We start from the raw sequence: 26341 nt of genomic DNA, 5'->3' as shown, positions 1-26341 counted from the left end.
GAATCTTTTAAGTTCTGAAAGGTTCAGATAGGGATTTTAACCCACAAATCCCCAATGTATTACAGGTGTCACATTGATTTCCTGTTGACCTTATACAGTTAGTTTCAAACGTTTTACACAAATACTCATTGCACGTTATAAGCCACACATAAACCTTTGTAGCAAGCTTTGTTTCGTTCCTTTTCTTCAGGTTTTAGCAATTTTATTCAACTTTTTTGTCAGTAGCTACATGTGGCTCATGGAGTTCTCGAGCGCCTTTCAGCTTCCGGATATATTTTATTTATTTCTATGATAAGTAAGTATTTAACTCCCTAATAATTTATTTTTCCTGTATCTAAAAGGATCGATAATTACTCTGGTAAAATAGTAATTGTTCATGTACTAAGTTAAAGTTGTAAACTACATCTGTTTCTCGCTGAGTCGCAGGTGTCACATTGGGTTTCCAATTCATTCAAAAACATTTTTTGGACATTTCTGTTCTCTAAGACCCTCATTTAATGAACCATGAAAGTTTTGTTCAAAAATTCCTACTTGAACAATGTTTGGGTTTTTGTGGCTTAAAGTTGAAATATGTCCAAAATGTCCAAAAGTGGACTCCATTCCCTTAACATTGAACGTGCAAAAAAAAAAAAAAAAAAAAAAAAAAAAAAAAAAAGTGGTCCACAATTCGACCCATTCTGGCTATGTTCACGCATAAATGTGAACATAGCCCTTCTATAATAAATGCAGGGGTGTCGCGAAAGTTTGATACGTACGTTGGTGTGCCCCAAAGGAGAAAAAGCTTTAAATAATAATGATAATAATAATAATAATAATAATAATAATAATAATAATAATAATAATAATAATAATAAATAAATAAATAAATAAATAAATAAATAATCCTTACCTTATTTTTGGATCCATATCTGCAAGGAAGACAACCACAGTCACTCCTTCTCTTTCAACTTCTGTTGACTTTACTAACAAAGAAGCTAGCGTTTGCTCCAAATACCTTTCCTGTCTATCCACACTTGCAATTCCTATTGTCAAGAATCCTCTGATTCTTCTTCTGTAACCAAGGACCAACGATGTTGAAGGGTTTGGAAGCCAAGGTTGGTGCCACGGTTCCTGGTCGCAGAGTTCATCCTGCGATGAAGGCACAGAAATGGGGGGCTGTTTCTCAATACCAGTTGTGTCGAATTCTGAAACGCAAGAGTCAGTAATTTAAGTCTAAAAGATTGCATTCCGGTATTTAAGGGCAATGTACGTTCTTTTTAATTGGTATGGAATTGATTACTACTTTTAGCACGAAAATTATGTGAGAAATGGACCGATAGCTAAACAGAAAATCAGAATCTCCCTCCTGCAATCGAATACGACCTACCGTATTAATAACCTTTATACAGTGGAATCTCTTTAATTCGAAGTCCAAGGGGACACGAAAAAAATTCGGATTAACCAAAAACACTCATTTTTAAGTAAAATCAAAAAATAACTGTACTGTATATGAAAAACTAATTAACATGCAATGCACCTTATCTTTAAAGCACCACATTTTCGTAAGGAATTAGAATACGCGCCACAATTCGACATTGTTCATAATGCACGTCAATAGATCACAAACGAATATGCTTACCATTTTGACATTGCTTTTAGTTTAGCTAAAAAGAATTGCACAAAATGTCTCGTACAAGTCATTTGCTAGTAGAGGACAGGGTTTAAGGTCGTTCACACTTCCACAGAAGGGATGGACATTTCCTGGTTATTGAGAAGGAGGAGAGATGCATACCAACCACCTTCTGAATGATTCTCTACAGCTGGAGGGAGTCCAGCGGAGGTGGTATCAACAAAGAAAGCTTTCCCTTTCCCGCGGTCGCCTCTGGATAAGGTAACAGATAAACAAAAACCAGCATTGTACTATTTGCAATATGTCGAACACTGCACATTTTTCCACTGTAAATACTTCGAATTATCCAAACAGGAGGTTTAAAAGTTCGATTTACCCGTAATTTTTTACCATTGTTTTAAATGCAGCTTTCAAGTGATATAAACTTTTGTTCGAATTATTTAATAATTCGATTTATCCAATTTCGAATTAAAAAGAGTCCGCTGTATATTGAAAAAGAATAACTAATAAATATAAGGTGAAAGCTGATTGAACTCGCACTAGAGTCGTTCTACTGGAACGTGTTTGACCAAATATATCGTATAGCCTGCATCTTGACCCGAGCAATTTTCATGTTTTCTAATATCCCGAGAAATTGCATGTCTGGTAAGCATTTTGACAGGCCCGTAGTTACGGGGGGGCTAGGGCGGGCTGAGCCCCCCCTAAATTTTTTGCAGCCCCCCTAACTAAAATCATAGTTCGAATTAACGGGGGATGCCGGGGAAATTCCCCTTCGGTAAAAGTTTATGTCCGGCTCGTATCACAGAAGTAACAAATTTTCGCCTTCTACATTTACAGCAACAATACATAAGCATCCCCCTCTCGTTCGAAAGTTTAATTCGAACACTGACTGAAATGTTAGAAGAAATTGTATTTCCAAATGTATTCAAATTTACTTTTATTATCCTCATTTAAAGTATTGGCCTATTTATGCGCTACGCTTCTTTGAATTGCTAATATTTATTTGAGGGTGAGTCTGTTATATATATATATATATATATATATATATATATATATATATATATATATATATATATATATATATATATATAATGCTCCATGTGCAAACGACCTTCGCTGCAGGAGAAAAATAATTTATGGTTATTCTATCCGCAAACATGTATTTGTGTTCAAAAACAACATACTTTTACCTTAATCTGCGGACGAAGAGTTTACTTCTTCCTGTTCTTTTTGAAATTTGCAACTGAAAACATCCTTTTGCTGTGAGTCATTGGCTTTCGGTTAATATGCGAGAGATTGAAAAGACAGCATCCCTCAACAAGGGGTCACAACTATTTCGCTCTAAATCACACAGGTGTATGGGTTTGTTTTGTGTATATTGGACATGGAGAGAGAGGGGAGTGGGGGATTTTGACTACGTTTTATGTCACGTGATAACGGAGTAAGAAAAGTTTCCTTTTCTGAATTGTATTTACTCTTGTTGTGTTGTGAGTTGAACATGGTTGTAATTGAAAGTTGGTCGATGCTGGTTTCTGAAGATGCACCGAAGTTCACTTGAAGAATGAGAATTGTAGTGTAGCAGCAACTTGACTATTTGTTAAATAACTTAGAATAATATATCTTTAAACTAAAGATAAGTTCAATTCACTTAATCTTTATCGGGGGTAAATAATTAGATAGTTATATTAAAATAATTTAATAATTGTTGCCAATTTTTGGTGCCAGAATCAAATGTTCAAGCAGATCATTAGACGAAAGCCTAATCATACAAAGTTACTATTTTGTAAATGAATACCTTGCAATCTTCTGGTATGTAAACAAAAAATGCAGCGGACTAAACGGAGGTAGTAGTTGCACTTATAGGAAAAACAGAATGTTCAATTAAAAATTGAACTTTATTAGATGATAATATGTATAATGCTTTATAAATTTGAAATTTCACCTTTGACTTAAAACAGGGTGCGTTGGGGAGTTTAGCGTCTCTCTTCAGCAGGGAGGCTATAAAGAAACGGGACCTATAGCTTAAAGTAACATCCAAATCACTATCGGTTTGAATCCGAGGACTCCCAGTACGGTTTGAACCCGAAACCAGACGCCCCAAAGGCGAGCGCTGTACCCATGAGGCTACGGGGTAGCCCACAAAAGTAACAATTTGTTAATGTAGTTTCATTTTGAAGAAGAGATATCTTCAATAGAAATAAGTAAATAGCTCTTTAAATAATTAGTTCTTAACTTAAACATTTTAGTACCTACGGGAGCAACTGATCTCGAATTCTTATTTGTACAATGTAAAGAAGAATTTCATGTATACTTTGATATGAATTGTACTATACAAAGAAAATTTAATGAACTGTTACTTCTCTTATCAATTTCGTTTCGAGAAAGAAGGTAACTGCGCTAGAACAGGGAACTTTTTTGGAGTTATTTCTTATTTGAATGTTTGAGTACCAAAACATAACAGATTATTTTTACTTAAACATGACTTTAGAAGCAATCGTCCTAAATGATTGTCGATAGCATGTTCCAAGGAGTCTAGAGCAGTGGTTCTCAAACTGGAGTCCGCGGACCCCAGGGGTCCGCGTGACCTGGCTACGGGGTCCACGAGTCTAAAAATTGAAATGTGTTGTGATAAAATGGAACTCACAGCTGTTATGCAAAAAGTATTTTTTCAGTTACTAAAAAGAAAGCAATTAGAAATTATACGTTTCTAAATTTGAATATTTTCTTTACTAAATTTCTGCCCTGAAGCCTTTATATAGAACTACCTCAGGTGAGAGGAATTCCTTCTTTGTTAGGGCATTTTTTCAAAAGGAGTCGTACATTAACTGCACCGTGCCGATCTTGTTTTGCTGAGTTTCAAGGACATCACCAGAAACCTCGATCTGGACACAATTGTTTTAAGATTGGCAGCATCCAAAACAAGGAGACTTATACTGTGATAGTGTTGGTAGTGATTGTTCAAATGTACAACTTGTTTCTATTATAGTGTGCCAACATGAGGAGTGTATATATGCGTGTTGTGTTTGTGTTTCCTAATCTTATGAAATTTAAAAAAATTTGTAGATAGCAAAAACCCATAAACATATCATTATTTCTTTCGAACATCACCATAAAAAAAAAAAAAAAAAAAAAAAAGATCAAAAAATGTTTAAAAGTACAAGTGTAAAATAAAGCGCGTGATATTTAAAGAAATATAAAGTTTCATATGTAAGGAGATGTAAATAATAATACAGGTAAAATGTTAATTTCACTTTTCCAATATGCATATATTTGTTTAGGCCACATGTATTTCAAAATATTGGTTTAAGATTCTGAGACCCTTCTCTGTAGAATCTCTTTGAAGATAGTATTAAATCTCATTACTCTCTAGATGTTTTCAAGTTTCACAAATATTTTTTCAGTCATCAAAAATTAAAAACGTATTTCCTGTACTAATTCTTTGGAAATTTTAATGATTGGTTCGTTCGGCCAACTATTTTTTTAACAATTTTTTTTTTTATTTCCTTGAAGATGAGAAAACGGAAGAAATATTTTGTTGCCATAACAAATAAAATAAAAAGGAGACACATAGTATTCTAGCTTTCAGGTACAGTTGTACTAACGCTATTGGGGAAAATTTTAATAATAATTCCTTCACGCTGTAGTTTTAGTTTTAAGAGCATAAGAAATTATTCATCATCACACACAGAGACAGACATTTTATATATATATATATATATATATATATATATATATATATATATATATATATATATATATATTAAATATATATATATTGTATAATGTCTGTGTCTCTCTCTGTGTGTGCCCACCCTAATTTACATTTAGCCCCCCCTAAATTTGGAGGCTGGCTACGGGCCTGCATTTTGATAATGATAAACAATTGCAGACAACTGTCATACTCAAGTTTTACTCTCAGGAATACAAACGTTGATCCCACAGAGTATGACAAGTGTCTGAATTCCTGGGGTGAATATGTTGGAAAGTAATCACATCTGCTTAAGGTTGCCAACTCTGAAAGACAAAATTACCGGCGCTCACTCATAATGTTGAAAACAGATGGAGAATAGTTGTACAGGGTGTCCAATATATAATGGAACCCAGAGTTTGGGATGGTAGAACTTTTGAACATGAAGCGATACACAAATAATGGTTATACCAAAATGAAGTCTTGTTCATGCATATATTTTTAAAATAGATAGCAACGATTGAAGTACACTAGGAACCACACAGTGTTGCCAGATATAACTGAAGATGTATTTTTTTTTTTTTTTTGGAAAGCACGTATATTGACTCATAACTCATACGTATGGGTGTTCTGTCGTTAATTTTCAGTTTGGTTAGTTGGAGTAGCTTGGAAACTATGGAGCAGAAAAAAGAATTTTTCATTTCCCCCGATAACTATTCGGATGAGGCCTCCGTAAGGGACAAGTAGAGAAATCGTAGTTTTCGTAAATTAACACTGAATTGGCAACTCTGCTGTTGTTTCAGTACATCAAAAGGTGTGTTAAGGATCTGTCTACATTATGCAATTCCTGAAAACAATGAAAAAGAAACTTTGAAATTATAATGATAAAACGTTTACTTACATGCACCCGGCAACACTGCTAATATCACGAAATGAGTTATTAGCTGCTGGAAGTGCCCCCTGTTTTGATTCAAACCCTGGTTCACATGTTTCACCATGTTGGCAGTAACTTTACGAAGAGTAGAAGTGTTAATGTTCTCAATAGCACTGTAGATGTTCGTTTCCAGGTCTTGTATAGTTCAAGAATTGTTCTTGTATACCTCTTGCTTTAAATAACCCCATACAAATGAATTGCAGTGTTGCCGGATGTATGTAAGTAAACGTTTTATCATGATAATTTCAAAGTTTGTTTTTCGTTGTTTTCAGGAATTGCATAATGTAGTCAGATCTTTAACACACCTTTTATGCACTGAAACATCAGCAGGGTTGCCAATTCAGAGTGTTAATTTATGAAAACTACGATTTCCCTACTTGTCCCTTACAGAGGCCCCATCCGATTAGTTATCGGTGGAAATGAAAAATTCTTTTTTCTGCTCCATTAGCGTACGCGCCTTTGGCGTGGGAGACCCGGGTTCGATTCCCGGCAGGAGCTCATGTGGTTCGGATTCCACGTTAATCAGTAGGTCCACGTCTCATATAGCCTCGCTGCTGAACGGGACGCTAAACTAAAATCAACTCAACTCAACTCAACCGGCCAGTTGGTAACCCTGCTGCATATATGACAATAAATGTTTCAAGGTCACTGTGTCGTCCTCGTAATATAGGAAACTTTCAGTTAATTATAATAAATACATACTAAAAGCAAAGGATTTTGTTACTAAGACAATGCTAATATACGTAAAATACCAATTAGCAACACCTTACTTAGGCTCTGTACGTATAAATTAGTAATGTGAACAAAAAATGTAAAGTATGCCAGAGAATATTAGGAATATTAAAGAATATACCAATATATAGATGAATATTGACGTATTGTTGAATATTACTTAAATGTAACTCTTTTTTCCCTGAGGTTGAGATTCTATAGGAGTTCACTATGGATTACTCCTTCCATGATTTCTGGGCTATATAAAATATATTAACCATGAATATGTAAACTGTAGATCGTGACTTAATGCCTAAAAAAAAAAAAAAAAAAAAAAAAAAAAAAACCCTGATGATAAACTATAGAGGAAGTTCGGGTATTATGGAATAGTCGGATAATATGGAATACCTCATTATCTCGCCTGTGATGTGTTGCTTCCAAGCGGAGAGGAAAGGAACTACTACCTCACGTCCCCATGATGCTCTACAGTCAGTCTCCTTGTGACTGTGACATTCGTTGTGTTGGTAGACGTGAAAATCTGATTTCTTATTCGTGAAAACTTTTACAGGTAAGTGTTTTACAACCTGTATTTTCCTATTGAAATGTAATAGAACAACAATTCTTTGTCAATTATGACATTGGATATACAGAGTGGTATTTTGATAAGCGCCATTATCCTATACGCCTTCGAATGTGTTTAAGAGCTCTTTCGTTTCCAAGGTGGCTTGGAAGGCAATATGGAATACCCGCAAGAAAAGCATGGTATTCCGTATTCCGTATGGTATTCCGATTACAAAAATATCTATCGGTATTGGGCGATGAAAATACATTTACGATGATAACAATGCTAAGTGTATTTTTTGTTACAGCAAATTTTCTGATGGTACAAGGGGTGAGCTTGGGGCCAGCGTTCATCATGTTTAATGTGAGCTCACAATGTCTGTGACGTCCTGAAGCAGACTATTATATTTGTGACTTTTGCAAGTAATCACATTCAGTTATGGCTTGTCATTCAGAATTTTCATATATTGTCACTGTATTCATTGTATGTTCAACAGAAAACTCAGTTCTTTTCTATATAGCATTTGTATTCCATCTTACCCGACTATTTCATATTACCCTCCAAAGTAGTTTCTTTACAAATTACAAACTTTGCCCACCCCTGTAACGAAACTTTTTTATTAAGACACGCATAAATAAAGCCAAATATGTAAGGCGTATACTTGTTTTCCTTTTCGTTTCAATGTGCAATTATTAACTGAGTTACAAGCGAAACAAAAATTGTATTCCATAATACCCGAACTTCCTCTACTGAGAAAACCAAAAGGAAAACGGAACACAATATGGTACGAAGTTGTAGACTTAAACATACACTAAAGGATACTAAAATGGACACTGAAATACAAATATATATCATATACAGACAACTCTATAGTATATGAATACACTTTGATACAGGAAACTATAAAACAAGCACATTTAATTTATTATTTTAATATAATAAACTCTTATTTACTACAAATGTGGCATTTCTCCTATCTTGACATACAGAGCAAGTCAAAATGATGGACCCGATTTCAGAAATTTATTGTGTGAAATCTAATATACAAATGTTATTGTGAGACATATACTAAGAAAGGTAAACTGTCGAAGTTTTCTTCAAACATATTGCACGTGTTCTATGTGAGCACTTCACGTAACGCGGCACACATCACACCGATAGTCTATCTCCTATCAAATCTTTTGTAGGGTCTTACGGTCAATATCAGCAAATCATTTCATGCTCGCTGCTTACTCTTAGAAAGTAGGAACAATGCGTGGAAACTAAACTTAGAATAAATTTCTGAAATTGGTCCCTGATTTCGACTTACCCTCCCTGTATATTATACTTAGAACTATACTAATGTGAACCATATTAATCAGAATTTTTGGATAACACGAACTAAATCTCAGTGGATGAAGATCATAGAATTCGTTTCTTTTTTGAGTTTAGTGTAGGCCTATACGTGCAAATCAGCCAATAAGATCATTTGGGGTGTTCAGAGCACAAGAGATTAGTCCAATTACCAAAGCTGGGAGAAAAAGAAAGTTTGTACGATAGGCTAAAATACATGGGAAATTAAACATTTTTAAAACATTATTAGAACTATTTACAGTATCTGAACATTAATCTTTTAACGCTCTCGTTTATAGTCGCGGACTCGCTTCGCCAAGGATATAATAAAAAGAGGATCTTCTTATATAACAAAATCTTGAAGCCATGCGTCACAGTTTCACCAACCGTCTCTGACCACTCCGCCCAATAAGATCGCAACACTGGCGCAAATCCCGGGGAGGATGAGGGGGGCATGTCCCTTCCTTCGTGGAACTGGGGGGGACTGTCCCCCCAAAATCCGTTTTGAATTTTTTTTTTTTTTGGTAGAAATGTGATGATTTGTGTCCGATTGCCACAAAGGAAAGTGAGATTAAATTGATGTCCTCCCCAGAACAAGCCTCAAATCTGCCCCCCGCCTCCCGCTGTTGAAGACAACTCTGGTCCCCTTATCCTCCACAGTATTCTTTTTCAACTTTATAAATATTTTGAACATCGCATATATATATATATATGTATGGGAACGGTCTTACCCGCCCCCCCCCTAAAGTTGGAGACAGATTTGCGCCGCTGCATCACAATGTTTTGAACCAACATTCACAGCAGAAACGAGAGTAGCTAATCAGACGTGCCGATGCTTTTTTTTTTTTTTTTTTGTTGCTTCATTGAGTTAATAGGATGACGATACACATGGGCAAATCCTCTATTTTATAACATCCTTGCGCTTCGCGGTGGAAGCACTACGTCGAAACAGTGTCAAAGCTTTTTCAGGTCACATATCCTTCGTGAGGTTTTCATCATTCAAACTAGGCAAATGCCGAGGTGGTACCTAACATATAGGTCCCAGGCTGCTTCCTTCCTTCTCTTACCCCGGATATAGTGTAATCACCGAGGGATGCCATCTCTCATACATGATAGGCTAACATTGCCATAGAAATCGAAAGCCCGAAATCTAATTCCTAATACTAATGAATATTTTAAGCTCTGAAAGTATAATAGCTTCAGATAGAGTTCTTAAAGATGAAATAAGTCCAAATGACCAAAAATGGACTTGATTTTCTTGTACAATCAACGGGCCATTAAAAAAAGGAAAGGAGACTAGCAACTCGACCCGTTTTGACTATGTTCACGTATAACTTCGACATAAGTCCAGAAAATTTGACCAATTTCTGTTTTGCTTGAAACAGTGTACTACGCCGGTGGTTCCATATAAAAAGATGAAATCCTTCAGTTTTACTACCCACAATTATGCCGGTTAGGCTAAAGGAGACGGTTATGATGAAATATGGATGAAATGGTGGAATGAAGAAAGTGGAAGGAAACGGGAGATCCCAGAGAAAACCCACGCACACGGTATTTGTGCACCATAAAGTTCACTTGGCGTGAGCGGGATTCGAATCAGGGACCCCACGCACCAGAAGTGAACGCTCTACCACTGAGCCACCGCGCCCGCTGGTTCCATACAAATTTGAGTTGATACGTGGGCCCACTGATTAACGTGGAATCTGAACCACATGAGGTCCCGCCGGGAATCGAACCCAGGCCTTCCACGCAAAAGGGCACGTTCGCTAACCGCTTAGCCACGAATGAGCTCCCATATAAATCTCATCAGGATATGATTGTAATCTTCGAAGCTAGATAGGAATCATCTCAACGGGTGGTGTAAAGTCTGTTAATATTTGAAAAAGAGAGTTCATATAATTATTATCATGCTAATTATTGAGTTCTATTCGAATGGAAAAAATTAAATTCAATATGTATTGCACATATCCGCGCTTATTAAAAAAAAAAAACATTAAATAAAGTACGGTACATGTACAGCACAGTAGCTCCCTGTATCAATAACATTATTGTATAATACAAGAATAGAATACTCAAAATACATTCAAGAAATTCAAAGAAGTCTTTCAGTTTAACGCCTTACGATTATACCCTTTAGACTAAGGGAGACGATGATTAAGGGAAGTGAATGGTGATGGAAGAATTGGTGGAATGAGAAAGTGGGAGGAAACGGAAATAGCCCGAGAGCTCCTTTGCGGCTAAGCGGTTAGCGTACGCGCCTTTGGCATGGGAGACCCGGGTTCGATTCCCGGCAGGAGCTCATGTGGTTCCGGTTCCACGTTTCTCACCAGGTCCACGTCTCATATAGCCTCGCTGTTGAACGGAACGTTAAACTCAAATCAACTCAACTCAACAAGAAATACCCCGAGAAAACCCATGGACACGATGTTGTGCACCACAAACCTACTTGGCCGGGGATGGAACCAGGGATCCCATGTAACAGAGGTAAGCACCCTACCACTGACCCACTGGTACTTCAAGAAATTCAAAGAAGTGAAAAGTTTCCTATATCTTTTAACATTACAGCTTACATAGCTAACTTTAGAAAAATCGTGACCGTAACTTTTTAAAAATAATCTTCCTCTCCTTAATTACTTTATCACCTCTTCCCCTCGTTAACGTATTTAAGCAAAGGCTTTGTGAGGATGTCTTTAATTTTTAAAAGGACTAATGAAATAATTTGCGATAATAGATAGTATACAGTGTGTCCGAAAAATAACACGTCTTTTTAATAAGAACAGTAATTTTGAATACTCTAAATATTTATTAAATTGAACAGGTACTAGTCCCGATCAGTTTAAATTGATGTAATTTCAGTATACTTTTCTGAATTTAGGCAACATTAAGGAGTGCCTAAATCAAAACTATGGTCTTTAGGACAAAGTATGGAGTGCACATGTTTAACTGACAAACTACCCTCATACATAGAAATTAGACGCAAATATCCGTTTCTTAAAGCAAACTCTTCTGTAAAAATAAGAGTAATTATAATTTTTTATGTGACGTAATTACTCTGAACAAAATCAAAGAATTATATACATCAAAATGATGTTAAACGATGCTATTTTAATGCACTAAGTATAATCGGGCGCATTATTTAATACATTTTGGAGCATGGGCGTTTGCAGAATTTTTCGCAGGATGGGGCGAAGTTCTCATTTTTTAAAAACAAAATACGTTATTTTGACAAATAAAGTTCGAGACAGAGGAAAGGTAAAAACATGGAAAAGGTTCGCCCAGGGTCTGAAGTTCGCCCAGGTTTGCATAGTACTAGCCGGTATCCAAAGCATAGTTGAAGGAAAAATACAATACTTGTGTATTTCACTGACCACACATTATCACGAAATAAATAGTTTTAGAACAGAATTGGGAAACGTAAAAAAAATAAAGAAAATATTGGACAATTAAATCTAGAAAATGTTTTTCTTGACCGGGAATTTAACTCAAATTATTAGTTTACTTGAATTTCAGGGAATGACAACAACCGTACCTTATCTGCCTCGATAACAATCATGGTTTGGAGTAATGTACTGAAAGAATATATTATAAATGCTTACCGGCTTGAAGAATTTCTTCATTGTGTGTTACAATTTTGACGTAACCGCTTCGAGTGGAGTAGAGCCAATAGAAATTAAGTCCTAGAACAGCTAGCGCCACAGTGGCCACAACGAAGAAGGAGCCATTATGAGCGCGCTTCATTCCTCCGTGATGTCATAGATCGTCATATAGGTTTCGATTCATTTCATTTTATCGTATTTCCATTATCCTAAGTAAACAAAGAGAAAAAGGAATATATAATGAGTTATGATAGAGTTATATTCAGTGTTTGAACTATTTAACTACAACATAATATAGAATGTTCTATTTTAGATTTGTTTTTAAAAGGTCACATGATTTGGCATTGGTTAACTTTTGTCTAATATAGGGCTATGCCTTATTTTTAATTATATTTTCTTCCAAAGCATTTTATTTTCTCCTAATAAAGAGGAAATTTATTGGTATATATAATGTCATAGGGCACATCACATGGTGTTGTTGTGCTGACCCCCAGGGCCGTCCTTGAAGGGGGTCCAGGGGCTAACTTTAAATTTTCATATAGGAACATGTATTGAATCATACCTCATTCGGTAGTCCTTGAAAAACGAAACACTTTTATAGGAAACAATTTTCGATTTGGGTCACCGTTGTTTCCTACAAAAGTTGTTTCGCTATTCAAGGACTACCGAATGAGGTATGATTCAATACATGTTCCCATTTAAAAATTTGGAGTTGGCCCCTGGTCCCCTTTAACGGAGGGCCCTGGGGGTCACCACAACTCCATGTAATGTGCCCTACGACATTTTGCTATCTCAGTTTTTGTTTCATCTTTTTATTCTCAGCTGTTTTTGATTTATAAACACTGGACGTTTTATCTGAAACACTCTGTATATATATAAATGACTAGATTTACAATACAGACAGTCTGCGACTTACGTAAATAGATCGTTGAGTTGAATTGATTTTGAGTTTAACGTCCCGTTCAGCAGCAAGGCTATATGAGACGTGGACCTACTGATTAACGTGGAATCCGAACCACATGAGATTCCACTAGGAATCGAACCCGGGTCTCCCAGAAAATAGATCGTTTCAGGGCTCTTCGGGTAAGTCGATTTTTTAAACCATAACCTTAAGGTTTGTATCAAGCACATGAAAAAATACGAAAATAGGTAGAAAAGAGTTACTGTTTAATGCAGAAAGTTAATTTTATCTTATATTTTTACAACACCGATGGTAAAATAATAATAATAATAATAATAATAATAATAATAATAATAATAATAATAATAATAATAATAATAATAATAATAGTTCAACAATAATTCATGACCTAATTAGTTATTGCGTAACTCAACAGATCGATCTCAAAATAGAATTTAGAAACTTAATGCTACTTCTTACGTATCATATTTCAGATGGAAATTCCGTTGTTAATTTTGTTTATATTCTATCGATTTTTTTTAACGTTAAGTATGAATTTACGTATGTGGAATTTCGGTAGCTCCGTATACCAGTGCCAACGGATGAAGAACATTTATTTGCTATTAGGGAGATAGGCAAGACCAAAAGATTAGAAGTTTACTCTTTCACTCTATGTATAAATAATTTTAGAACTGATTGGTGAAAGACTTTCGCTAATTAATACTTATTTACGTAGGCGTTCAAGTTGTTGTTACAGAAGATTGTCCATTAAGAGGCGCTGCGATAGGAAAATTTTCAGAAGGTAAATGTATTATAATAATTGCGAGGAGTCGTGAAGTTTGACTTAGATTTACCAATTTCACCACTCAATGGAACGCGAGGGTGTGCCCCGGTCGTGAATCCCCACTCACAATATTTTGCCCATGTCGTGTCACGTGCTATTCTGAGGACATCTCCTGAGGATCCAGTGTTGTCGAATTGCTGCTTAGTTTCGTTTTGTTATTGTCGCTGTCGTTATTTTACACTTTTAATATTATTATTGTTAACGTTTAATTAGAACAATTGTTAGTGTTCATGTTATAAGCTCTTTAAGTGATGTTTTCTTTCGCTCGTTTATCATATCCTCTAAATTTGGCAACGTTGTTGGCAAGGGCACCCATGTTGTGGTTTCCAAAGGGGGGAGTATAAGCGACATTTCAAATGTAGTTTCAAGTTTTGCTGTAACTATTCTAAAAATTCAATTAAGTTTTCGATATTCCGAAGTACAATTTCTTCAAGGGGGAGGTGAGCGCCTCACATTGCCCTCCCTAATGGGCGCCCTTGGATATATCTATCATAATCTGGGTTATGGCTACCTCCCCCAGTTTTTACTTTTCCAGATTCACCACTGGAAACTCATAAATTAGAGTTGCAATCTATGTTTCCTGAACTTTGCATTGCTCTCAGAATTTTCATTACCCTGCTAGTGACTTTGTTTCAGGTGCGAGTGGATTTAGTAGTGACTGAGATCAAAGAGCTGAACTTTAAACTCGTTTTTTCTTTTTCTTTTTTTTTTTCACGACACAAGTATGTTTTAAAATAGTTTCATCAGATCCAATGTCGTCAAGTTGGTATACTTAATGTATACTTAAGTGTACACGTGTTTTGTATACTTAATGTGCTTTTTCAGCAGCGAGATCATATGAGACCTCTCTCTTCCAAAAGGCAAGAACACTTACCACTTATTTAAAAGGAATCAAAAATAGAAGTGCTTGGCAATCCTAAGGTGTTACGTGAGGTGTTACATGTCAATCGTCACGATAATGACATCTGATAAACCCCCAATAAAAATAAAGTGACAAACAACACCCTTCCAAATTATACGCCACCTACCGGTAAAAATCGTAGCCTGTCGGATCAGTGATGCCAATTTAGTTCCTTTTTTTGGGGGGGGGGGTAAATCTAGCCTATTTGGAGGGGCATTTACCCATACAAATCTACGAAATGGTTATAGCCTTAAATATAGCTTATTTTATGAAACTCTTTTGCCATTTTTCGCTTTTTCATTAGCCGTTAAATTAATTCTAAAGATACTTTTACTTTGAAAACAAAGTGTAATTTTTTTAAAAAATTAGCCTATTTGTCATTATTTATTAATTGATTTCTCTAGATAGAGGGTGTGTTTTATTACGCAACAAACACTTGTCTTTCATTCTTCTTCTTCTCTCTCCCCATCCACAGATTTACAACTACTTAACAATACTTATCGACTCAGAAAGAATTTTAATGTCGCTCCCGTAACGGCCCCGTTTGCTATTTTTATTACTTTTTATTATACTTTTTATTATTAATTTTAGCATTCCATTGCAAAAAATAAAAGTTTTCTAATACAAATTTAGTAAACTGTTCGGTTCTTCAAGCCATAGAGATTGTGTTCGTTTATTAAATGAAACATATATGATATATAATTAACTTGAAAATTCTCAGTCTCAATGCAATCAGGATGATCCATGTGAGTATACTTAGAAATAAGAAGTGTCTGTAAGGACTATGGCCTGCCGAAAGAAGTATTACTGAAAACTGGGACAATGGCAGTCGACACAAACACAACCAATCCACAATCCAAGGATGGTGCATCCCGTTCGGCTAGCTGCTACGTCACCAATGACTTATTTCAATTAAATTGCTAATATGGCCAGGAGCGGATTAAGGCTTTTGGGGTCCTGAAGCCGACTATTTCAAGGGGGCCCTATGTTACTTATAATTCCAGCTCATAAATTTTCTTTGCTGTCTTCCACAGCTTCATAGGCTTATCGAGAACTGCTGTAATATTTTAATGTGCTCCAAGTTTACAATAATTAGTTTAATTACATTCATTATTAACAGTTAAATGCTCATATACTGCAGTGTAACACACAAATAGTAGCCAAATGGTCATCAGTCCCTGTAAAATTACTAATAGCGTAAAGGAGATTTGGAAAATCTCCTAGATTTGCTCTAAGTAATGACAGAGATATTTGAAAGGAATCGTCACCACAAGCTGATAATTTAGTTTGTAATAGAGGCCCAAAGTAGCTCACTCCATCACAAAATACCAAGGTAAATATCGTGAAGACGCTGGTGGAAAAAGACTTTAACTCTAGCGACACCGCGAGCGTAGCTAGCGGGAAAAAAATATTATGCGTCTGAAGCCAATAATATAATAAGTTGATTGCTATATTTTAGTTTTAAAGAGAGAATATGGCTGTTGACTTTCACAAATCAGATGAGTTGTTGATGGACTTTATTGTAATTTAAAGTCGTGAATGGTGCTTGTTAGTCTTCAGCGAATAAAATTCAACATTTCAAATTTTACTAACAAGCGACATGTTTCGGTTCGAACGCGAGGATCGACATAAAAGTTGGTAGACATGTACAGGATTAAGTACTGAACACTGTATGGTAAGTCGTTCCCGTGTAAAACTCGTTTTCCGCCGACAGCGCCACCTATCCTTCGAAACACTAGCAGTTAAATTCCTCGTTATAGATGCTGAGTGAAGATCAGTCAGGTGGGTCAGTGTGTGGTAGTAAGCTCGAATTAGTATTAGGTGTGTAGTCAGTGTGGAAAAAATGGGGCGGGCTGCTGGCATTAACCCCTTCATGTAGTTGAACTGTTAAAAGACAAACTAAGGCGCAGATTTAAGAATCAAACATCAGTTGGAGCAGAAGATGAGTCATTTGCGACATTTTGATGCAACTTAATTATCAATGAGTACGAAAATGAATTAGAAATGATACACATATCGACACTCGTCAGAGATGATAAAGAAAATAGCACGGCACAGCAAGATATCTATGATAGCAGCTCAGAGCGCGAAGAAGATAGCAGTCCAAAGCGGGAACCGGGAATCGGGAAATGAAACTTCAAACATTGAAATGTGAAATCATCAGATTATTTGATGAAGGTCGTACTCGTTCGTGAAATAATATCTGCTTGTTTCTAAAGATTTTCAATGAAAGTCAGCTACGTTTTGAAGTCCGATAAGCCAACTTCTTTTGCCCTTTCGAAAGCCCAACACTGCAAATACCAGTAATGCACTGATGTTCCATGCTCTCGTGCCTCGTCAAATAATCTGATGACTTCACACTTCATTGTTTGGAGTTTCATTTCCCCTTTCTCTTTAAATGAAGCGGAGTTCGTAGACAGCGCGTGCCCATAATCCAAAATAGGTTTGCAGTTATTTAAAGAAATAATTTTCTTGTGTCGTGCCAGAAGCTTCCTGTACGAGTTGTATTCTCCTTATGATAATCTTTGTATATACTCTGGACTTCCTTGTGCGTAAACTGTGATAAAATGTCTATTTTTTAATTTTTTTTTCAGTTTTCATGCTGAAGATACGTCGTATTCGTTTTGACTAATGCCTTGTTCCCGCTCTGGACTGCTGTCTTGTTCCCGCTCTAGACTGCTGTCTTGTTCCCGCTCTAGACTGCTATCATAGATATCTTGCTGTGCCGTGCTATTTTCTTTATCATCTCTGACGAGTGTCGATATGTGTATCATTTCTAATTCATTTTCGCACTCATTGATAATTAAATTGCATCAAAATGTCGCAAATGACTCATCTTCTGCTCCAATTGATGTTTGATTCTTAAATCTGCGCCTCAGTTTGTCTTTTAACAGTTCAACTACATAAAGGGGGTTAGTGCCAGCAGCCCGCCCCATTTTTCCTACACTGACTACACACCTAACACTAATTCGAGGTTACTACCACATACTGACCACCTGACTGATCTTCACTCAGCACCTATAACGAGGAATTTAACTGCTAGTGTTTCGAAGGATAGGTGGCGCTGTCGGCGGAAAACGAGTTTTACACGGGAACGACTTATCATACAGTGTTCAGTACTTAATCCTGTACATGTCTACCAACTTTTATGTCGATCCTCGCGTTCGAACCGAAACATGTCCCTTGTAAGTTATAACTCACTTATGATTCTACACACGAAAAAAGGTTTTAAAATCTACAATGCGGTTTATAGGTAAGCAGTTCAAAATCTAGCCATTTTTTGCGTTAAAAAGCTTATTTCTGAAGGTCATCTAGCCTATTTTCTTCAGAGGTTGTTGGCAACACTGTGTCGGATACACTTTGTGTCGAAAAAGATCTCTGAAAGAGCTATCGAGTGTGACTGTTTGTGAGTCAATTCAAAACCTATTTTAATTAATAAATGCTAACGTCTGATCTAAAAAGCCACTAATAACAGCAGTAGATACCGATGTGCTCACCACATAGCAAGTACGTTAGGGACTATTCGCATAAACCATCAAGCATCAACATTTTAACTCCAGCAAAATACGCTTCATTGTACGTATTTTGAATAAGTACAACGTACACGTATACATAATCGCCTGCAATTCTGTCGGCGGCAAAGTGTCAAAAAGTCACGCTTACCATTATTATATAGAAGAAAATTTTATTTTCGTAAGTGAGCATGTACTAAGTAGAAAGAAAATCAATGTTGTCGAATCCGACGATACACAATAATATAAAGTTGGATTTTTACAGATATTCGACCCTGGCACAATTGATAATGGCTTTTATAGAAAAAAATATGTTGTGTGGGTTTTGCTCGTTGTGGCTTTTGTCCATAATGATTTTCTATTCGTCGTTATTCCCCGAAATCTATGGGTCTAAGTCTAAGGTTGAAGAAACTCGTTGGCTCTAAATCAAAAACAAAAATAAGAAAACATGGCAAAAATATGAAAAAGTTAGTTTTGAAATTGCTTTCCCATCATCTTCAACTGAATCAAAACGACACACCATAATCGAATAAAAATGGTATATATTGTTTAAATAATGTGTTAGTTATGTTTAAATAATAATAGGGATAATAATAGGTTAGCTTTGATAATTGAGGGAGCCAAAAAATATAGAGAAGACAAGTATTTCCGCCTGTTCTTAATTCACGAGAATGTTCAAGAAAATTTAAAGTAAAAACAAGTGTTTCTATATGTTGTTTTTCTTTTCCATAAAATACAGAGCTTTATTTACGTATAATTATAGGATTCAGTTTGTAAGACGAATGATGTTGCAGATAGAAAGAACTAGTTAACATGAATGTCAGCTTTCTGCAATTATGTGGGAGACTATACGTTAAGCTTTGGACTCAGAAGTGACAATCTTTTGTATACATAAGAAAAAAAAATACAACTTACATTCAGGAATAAGGTTCTCTCTCAGTACCAGTAATGTCGTTTCTTCCCATTGCTTTTGTCGGATGTTGCGAAATGCTTTCCTCTGGATTGATGGTTGTTCACTGTTCGAGCCAGAGATAGGATCCGAATGTGTTTTAGTCTCTTGCGCACCTTTCTATATTGAACAATTTACACTAATTTGAGCCCTGAGGTTCTCTAGAATTACCTTGTTTTTTTTTTCTTTCCTAATGACTCAAGCGAGTACGTGATTACATTCAGGTCTTTGCCTGAAAACTAATTAACTATTAATATACTTAAACTGTTTACCTAAAATTCATTTTTTGTCAGTTAGATATCCATCACGAAACCTACGAAATACACTTTTTTTTTTTAAAGAACAATTCCCATGTTCTAGACAATACAAAATAATGTTGTGTACTTGAATGTCGCTTTCACATTGGAATAAAATTTATTAATGTTTTATACGGGGTGGCGCACGAAAAACCGGTCCGGCACGCCACGAGCATATACAAAAATACTACAAAGAACAAAGCTTTGGTTAGTGAAATGCACTTACTTTACTTAGTTACTTACTTATTTTATTTACTGAAGTGATCTTCTGATCTTGTGATCTTGTCTTTTACAGTAGATGCTGAAAATGACCACCTTGTGTTTCAATGCATTTTTGTGCGGGCACTAACATGTTATTATGCACTTTGCGAACTCTGCCGCATCAATTGTCAAAATCTCATTACGAATATTGTCCTTCAAGTCTTTTTAGATTATTTGCGTACACTTTTCCCTTTAGATTACCCCACAGATAAAAGTCAGAAGTGGTCAGGTCCGGCGAACGCGGCGGCCACAATCCTTTGCTGACAGTCCTTTCTTGTGTGAATATTTCATGAATTCGTGGTAGTGACTCGCGTGAAGTGTGACAGGTCGCCCCATCTTGTTGAAAGAAGGCATAAGAACGTTCATGGGGCGTCAACTTCACGTAAAATTCCTCAAATATTCGCATATACACATCACTGTTTATTTTTGTTTCAAAAAAAAAAAAAGGGATCCACAATCCGACTTGCTGACAGTACACCAGACTCCTATTTTCTGATTGTTAAGAGGTTCTTCATGAATCTTATGGGGATTGGTTGTTGACCAGTATCTGCTGTTTTGGATGTTTACATGTCCTGTCAGGTGGAACCAGCTTCATCACTCATAAAATGTAGCATTGAGTTCAACATTTCATTATACTGTAAAGCATTTCAAGTAACCATGTGCAGTAATTCACACGTTTTTGCTTATCTCCCTTCTTCAGTTCTTGGATCGTACATGTCACTTTGTACGGTTTCATCCGTAGATCTTTTAAGACATGTTGACAAGACCTACGCGAAATGTTCACTTTTTGCGATACTTTCCGTGTCGATTTCTTTGGACTCTGGATCATTCGTGTTTGAATATCCACGATCACAGCAGGTGTACGAACAGACGGAGCTCGATTCTCTTTTGGGTTCCACACTGCATCTGTAGTACGCCACTTCTTCACAAAATCCTGTAAACTGGTCTTTGCCGGTACGGAAACGTCAGGAATTTCTTTCCGAAATTGTTCTTCGTTTCCTTGAATGAACCGGTAGACACGTACGCCTCCACTATTGTGATTCTTTCTTGTAGAGAATACATCTCGCTGAGATTTACTTCATACATCTTAACAAAATCTTCACGGCTTTCGTACTGAAAAGTGAAACACTACACAAACGTTGTCGCAACAATAAACGTTAAAAAAAAGTCGCAACAATGGATGATAATGCGTAGTCTGTGCCTGTCTTTGGCTGATTTTTCGTGCGCCACCCGGTATAAAATATGATTTATTTCTCTGTGTCCGTATACCTTCATTGCAATATATACGTATATATTTCAGATAAAGAACTATATATGTCAGATAAAGAGCTATATTATATTCGAGATGAGAGATCTATTGTTATTGCTTATATATACGAGTACACTATGGTTTATTCCTTGTTGGTTGGATTGTATTCCTCCGTACCTGCTTTGCCAATTTAGGAAGCATGAAGTTAACAGCTAATTCCATGCATTGCATATACGTACGATTGATGATAAAGGGAGAATTGCTACCCGTTGCGTTTGACATTTATAGGCCTATATATATTTTAATCAATTGGATAATATTGGAAAATGTGAAAATGTACTTACACCAGGGGATCTTGTTAAATCTGGTATATTACTCGTAACATGGTTACAAATGATCATTATTAGACATAATTTCTTTTGAAATACCATGTTGTTTTCTATGATAGCAAATGTTTTTAGTGCTGAGAGTCATAACGCAATTTGAGAAGAGTTTAAAGAATAAAATAAATAAATAAATAAATAAATAAAATAAAATAAAATAAAATAAAATAAAATAAAATAAAATAAATAAATAAATAAAATTTATGAATTCATGTAGAGAAAATTTTAAATGGAAACTATTGTTTTTATTCTTTTACAAAATCCATTTATTCGTATTGGATTCTGCCGAGGGAGACTTGGTGGCTCAGCGATAGAGCGCTTACCTCTGGTGCGTGGGACCCTGATTCGATCCCCGGTCAAGTAAGTTTGTGGTGGACAACATCGTGTTCTTACGTTTTCTCAGAGTACACCTGCTTCCTCTCACTTTATCATTCCATCAATTGTTCCATCGTCATTTACTTGCTGTAATCATCGTCTCTCTTATCTTAAAGGACATAATCATGGGAAGTTAAACTGTACGATCATATTTATATGATTCTGTTCATATGAGGTACTGGAAAACCTACGAATTCCAGATTGGTATAGTTTTTAATTTACAATACAAGATTCGTAATAATAAAGAGAACAAAAGTACTCTTGCAATGCTACGTCTGTGCCTACTATTGTGTTATGTGGAAGAATTGTATTTAGTATTCAAACGTAAATACTATACTTCAAAATAAGTTTTTAACATAAAAAGTAAACCTTATTAGGGGGCGCGGTGGCTCAGTGGTAGAGCGTTCACCTCCGGTGCTTGGGGTCCCTGGTTCGATCCCAGCTCGCGCCGTGTGGACTTTGTGGTGAACAAACACCGTGCTCGTGAGTTTTCTCGGGGTTTTCCCGTTTCCTCCCCCTTTCTGCATTTCACCATTTTCGCTCATCTCTCATCATCACCGTCTCCTTTAGCCTAACCGGCATAATCGTGGGACGTAAAACTTAAAGATTTCATTTCATTTCATTTCACAAACCTGATTTAAAACAAACAAGCCGGTTGGGACCAAATAAACCACGATTTTTAAAATTTTTATTACAAAAACCTTTTTTTTTTTTTGTTTCACAACTCTGCCCGCAAGATTCGTGAAATTTATCTTCTTGTCTAGAATTTAAAAAGGTATTTCTCGTCTCACCTCTCGTCTCTTTTCTAGTTAGGATTAGACGAAAAATGTCTCGTTTCGTAGGCAATACTAACGGTTAACAAAAGGCAATCATTATGAGAATAATTCGTGGAATGAGAATGCGAGAGGAAACGAAAGAACCATGAGAAAACCCAGGGATAAGCAGCTGTCTACCACAAACTCATATAGCATGGGGTTGAACCAATGATCTTTCGTAGAAGTAAGTGCCAGCTCAAATTTAGGGGGGGGCGGTAGAATTTACGGGGGCCCGACCCAATCATATTATACTTCATCACCATATTATAGTTCACTTGCAAGCCTACGTGAAACTTTTAAAGGGGCAGGCAAAGTTTAGGGGGGCCCGGCACCCCTTGCCCCCCGTGAATACGGGCTTGGTAAGTGCTCGGACACAACAGCGTCTTTCAGATTTTTTCTGGAGAGGAAGGGGCACGATTCCCCACCGACATAATATTTTCACGTTTTGCATTGGTGTATAATTAGTTAAAACATATACGTAGGTACATTTCTCAAACTCAAAGGGGGGAACCACCCCTCCTTCCCCTCCTCAAGTGATGCCCCTGCTCTGCCTATGAGCCACCGTTCCTCCGTGTTTGCCTTTGGATCATGAATCTTTTTTTTTTTTCAGAAAGTATTACACACAAAACTTTTTATAACTGTAAAAGATACAGCATACGGCCAAAAACCAGTGGTGGATATAAAAGGTACAAACTGAGGAGGAAGAAACCAGAACCCAAACTATAATAAGCATAGGCTATCATGAGTTTACAATTTTTGATAGGTCCTGCAGAAGTTGCAGAGAGAACTTAACTCTCTCCCGATAGATATTATGGCAAGGTTGGACGTTAACATTGTAGACTTCAAGTATTGTTTTACACATTGCATAACAGGAGAACTGCAACTGAAACTAAATCCAATGCTTAAAGAAAATCCAATAAAGAATAAAAGGCAATGCTTACTTTAAACTTTCAAAAAATATAAATAATATCTTGAATTATTTCTGTCGCTCAAAAACTGCGGGGCTAGGCTCCCCAGTCCCAGGCTACATCCGCCACTGCCAAAAACCACGAAACCTGGTAGACGGGACGGAAGAAATTGAATGTGCTTGTCCGTAGGCCGATTTCTGAATAATTTTTGGGGGCAGGTGACCCGTTTGGATATATAAGTTTTGTTGTGGCCCCACGTGGCGTAGTCTCTAACGCTCTCGCGAGCGGTCCCGGGTTCGATTCCCGGTGGGGACACTCGGTCGAAAAAGTGTAACAATTTTTTCCTTCTAGCCATCTTGGGTGAGGTTTCTCCTCGGTTTCACTCATCACACCAGGCAAATGCCGAGATGGTTCCTAAGTCAATGGTCCCAGGCCATTTCCTTCCTTCCCCAATTCTTTCTCCCTTTCCTTTCATCGGATGGTGTGCTTGCCGAGAGATGTCATCCTTCATATATGTGACGGGCTAAATGGCCATAGATGCCAACAGCCTAGAAATGTAAATCCCTAATTCCTAATTAGTTTCGTTGTCAGATATCGAAACAAAAATATCTAGTTTCTAAAAAGTCAAAACAAACTTTGTGTGTGGGGTGGGGGTGGAAGGGGGGGGGGTCTTTGGTCCTTCGGAATCGGCACCAGTAGTGTCTGTGCTATTATTTCATTACCACATATGGTGTGTGTATGCCATATATATCTCTTTCCTGCACCACTTCGTTGTCCAGAATCCTTTGATGTTGGCTGACCATCGTTTCGAATATTTACGTGCGTTAAGATTCACAAAAGAAAAACAAATTGTATTTGCATTAGGCTATCAAATTTATATTCTACATCCAAATAATGGATGAATTAATTTGAGACACCCTATATAGGCCTATAACACGCTATAGTTGATTGATTTTTGAGTTTAGCGTCCCTTTCAGCAGCGAGGCTATATGAGATGTGGCCGTACTGATTAACGTAGAATCCGAACCACATGAGGTCCTACCGGGAAGCAAACTCTTGTCTCCCACACAAAAGGCGCGTACGCTAACAGCGCGAATGAGTTGATAACAATCTGTATATAATAATAATAGTAATTATTAAAATCGAACACCGTGATGAATGTGTAAACTATAGAATTTGATTTATAAAGCTTATTTAATGATTTGCCGAATTAGAAAATAATAAAAAAAAAAAGTTTTCAGTGATACCATTAGCTAAATAAAATATTTATACATAGGAAACGTTTCATAAAGACACATGGTAATGTAATAAATTATTTGAGGCAATTGAAAATATATCAATAGATGAGCTTTGGTGTATTTAACTGTATATTAATTTACGCGATACAAAAGTTTTATTTGCTTGATTGAATGCATTTCAATTACACACCTTTCCGACCGAAATCTCTGTGATTCACTTTAGGAACCGCATTACTGCGGTTGAAATCAGATCTGTTTTACCCAGCAAGGTAAATCAATGGATTCACAAAATGCAAACTACGAAAAATCTATGATGTAGCACCCAGAAGGGCTTCAGGTGATCTTTTAGCAATACAATCATTATATAGCAAGTCTCATCATTTTTACTACCTGTATTAACTGGAGTCTGGTACTTTTGAGTTTAACCGCCTTAAAACTCTGCACCTCACCGGGAATCGAATGCGGGACCATGCTCACTAAGTTTACGGACACAGAAATACAATTGACGCATATGGTACATAAAAATCCTCGTTTTGTGCACTTTGTACTTTGTGTACACCTTCGTGTCATTTAAAATGCAGTTTAAAATTGCTGTAAAAGATGAAAAGGTTATCCTAACGAACTTATTGTTAGCGTAAGTATACTTTCCACTATAGACTTCTTTCCTTATTTCTACGACATTCGAAACAGTTTACATATTTTTGTTTACAATTTTGACCAAGGTATCAAGATTAATTTATGTATACACATGAGTTTCAAATCTCAAAACAAAATTAGAAAAATCTTAAGCGTTTGGTTATTAATCCATTTGAGTATGGTCTGAGTAACATTTTAAAATACTATCTTTAAAAAAAAGAAAAGAAAGAAAAAAAGAAAAATAAAGAAAGAAAGAAACATGTGCGTACTCACTGTGCTTTTTCTCTGTTGGCTACTGTGATCCATGGCACGAGTAATCTTCTTCACCCCATGTGTTTGTATGTGTGGTTCATTCTGTCGCTCTCGCCCCATGTGCTGCTGTTCGACGAAGATCAATGCATATTTAGAAGAGTCCATGTCTGGAAGGGGGAATTCTAACATGCGTAAAGGTATCCCCGCCGTAAGCAGCACCAGCTTGATCAATGCGCATGAGTGATGCGGTGATGGTAGTCAGGGTGCGAAATCCCGGGGGGGACGGGAGGGATTTTCCCCCACCAAAAATTTTACACTTGCTTTTCCCCCTCACCAAAATCTGTAAGGGGGGTACACCTTAATAGGAAAATATAAGTAGGTCTATAAAG

General features: G+C 36.5%; 1 protein-coding gene across 3 annotated transcripts in view; it reads right to left on the bottom strand.

The window, feature by feature from the left end:
- Positions 1-26098, bottom strand: part of LOC145685693 (alpha-1,3-mannosyl-glycoprotein 4-beta-N-acetylglucosaminyltransferase C-like) — a 36527-nt gene extending 10429 nt beyond the window's left edge. Inside the window, exons 1-3 of one of the 3 annotated variants that reach the window (XM_081758138.1) lie at positions 25974-26098; positions 12433-12641; positions 890-1184 (exon numbers count right to left, since the gene is read on the bottom strand). In XM_081758138.1, coding sequence (XP_081614264.1) covers positions 890-1184; positions 12433-12574 — 437 coding nt within the window. In that variant the 5' untranslated portion in view covers positions 12575-12641; positions 25974-26098. Of the gene's footprint in view, positions 1-889; positions 1185-12432; positions 12642-19505; positions 19638-25969 lie in introns of those variants that run through there. The other 2 variants (XM_081758147.1, XM_081758128.1) reach the window with 2 other exon arrangements.
- Positions 26099-26341: the final 243 nt, after the last annotated feature.

This window comes from Thermobia domestica, chromosome 1, assembly GCF_964235325.1.
Source record: "Thermobia domestica chromosome 1, izTheDome1.hap1.1, whole genome shotgun sequence".
Taxonomy (NCBI): domain Eukaryota; kingdom Metazoa; phylum Arthropoda; class Insecta; order Zygentoma; family Lepismatidae; genus Thermobia; species Thermobia domestica.
Note: the sequence above shows the minus strand (reverse complement) of the source record. Positions and strands in the feature narration are given on the sequence as shown.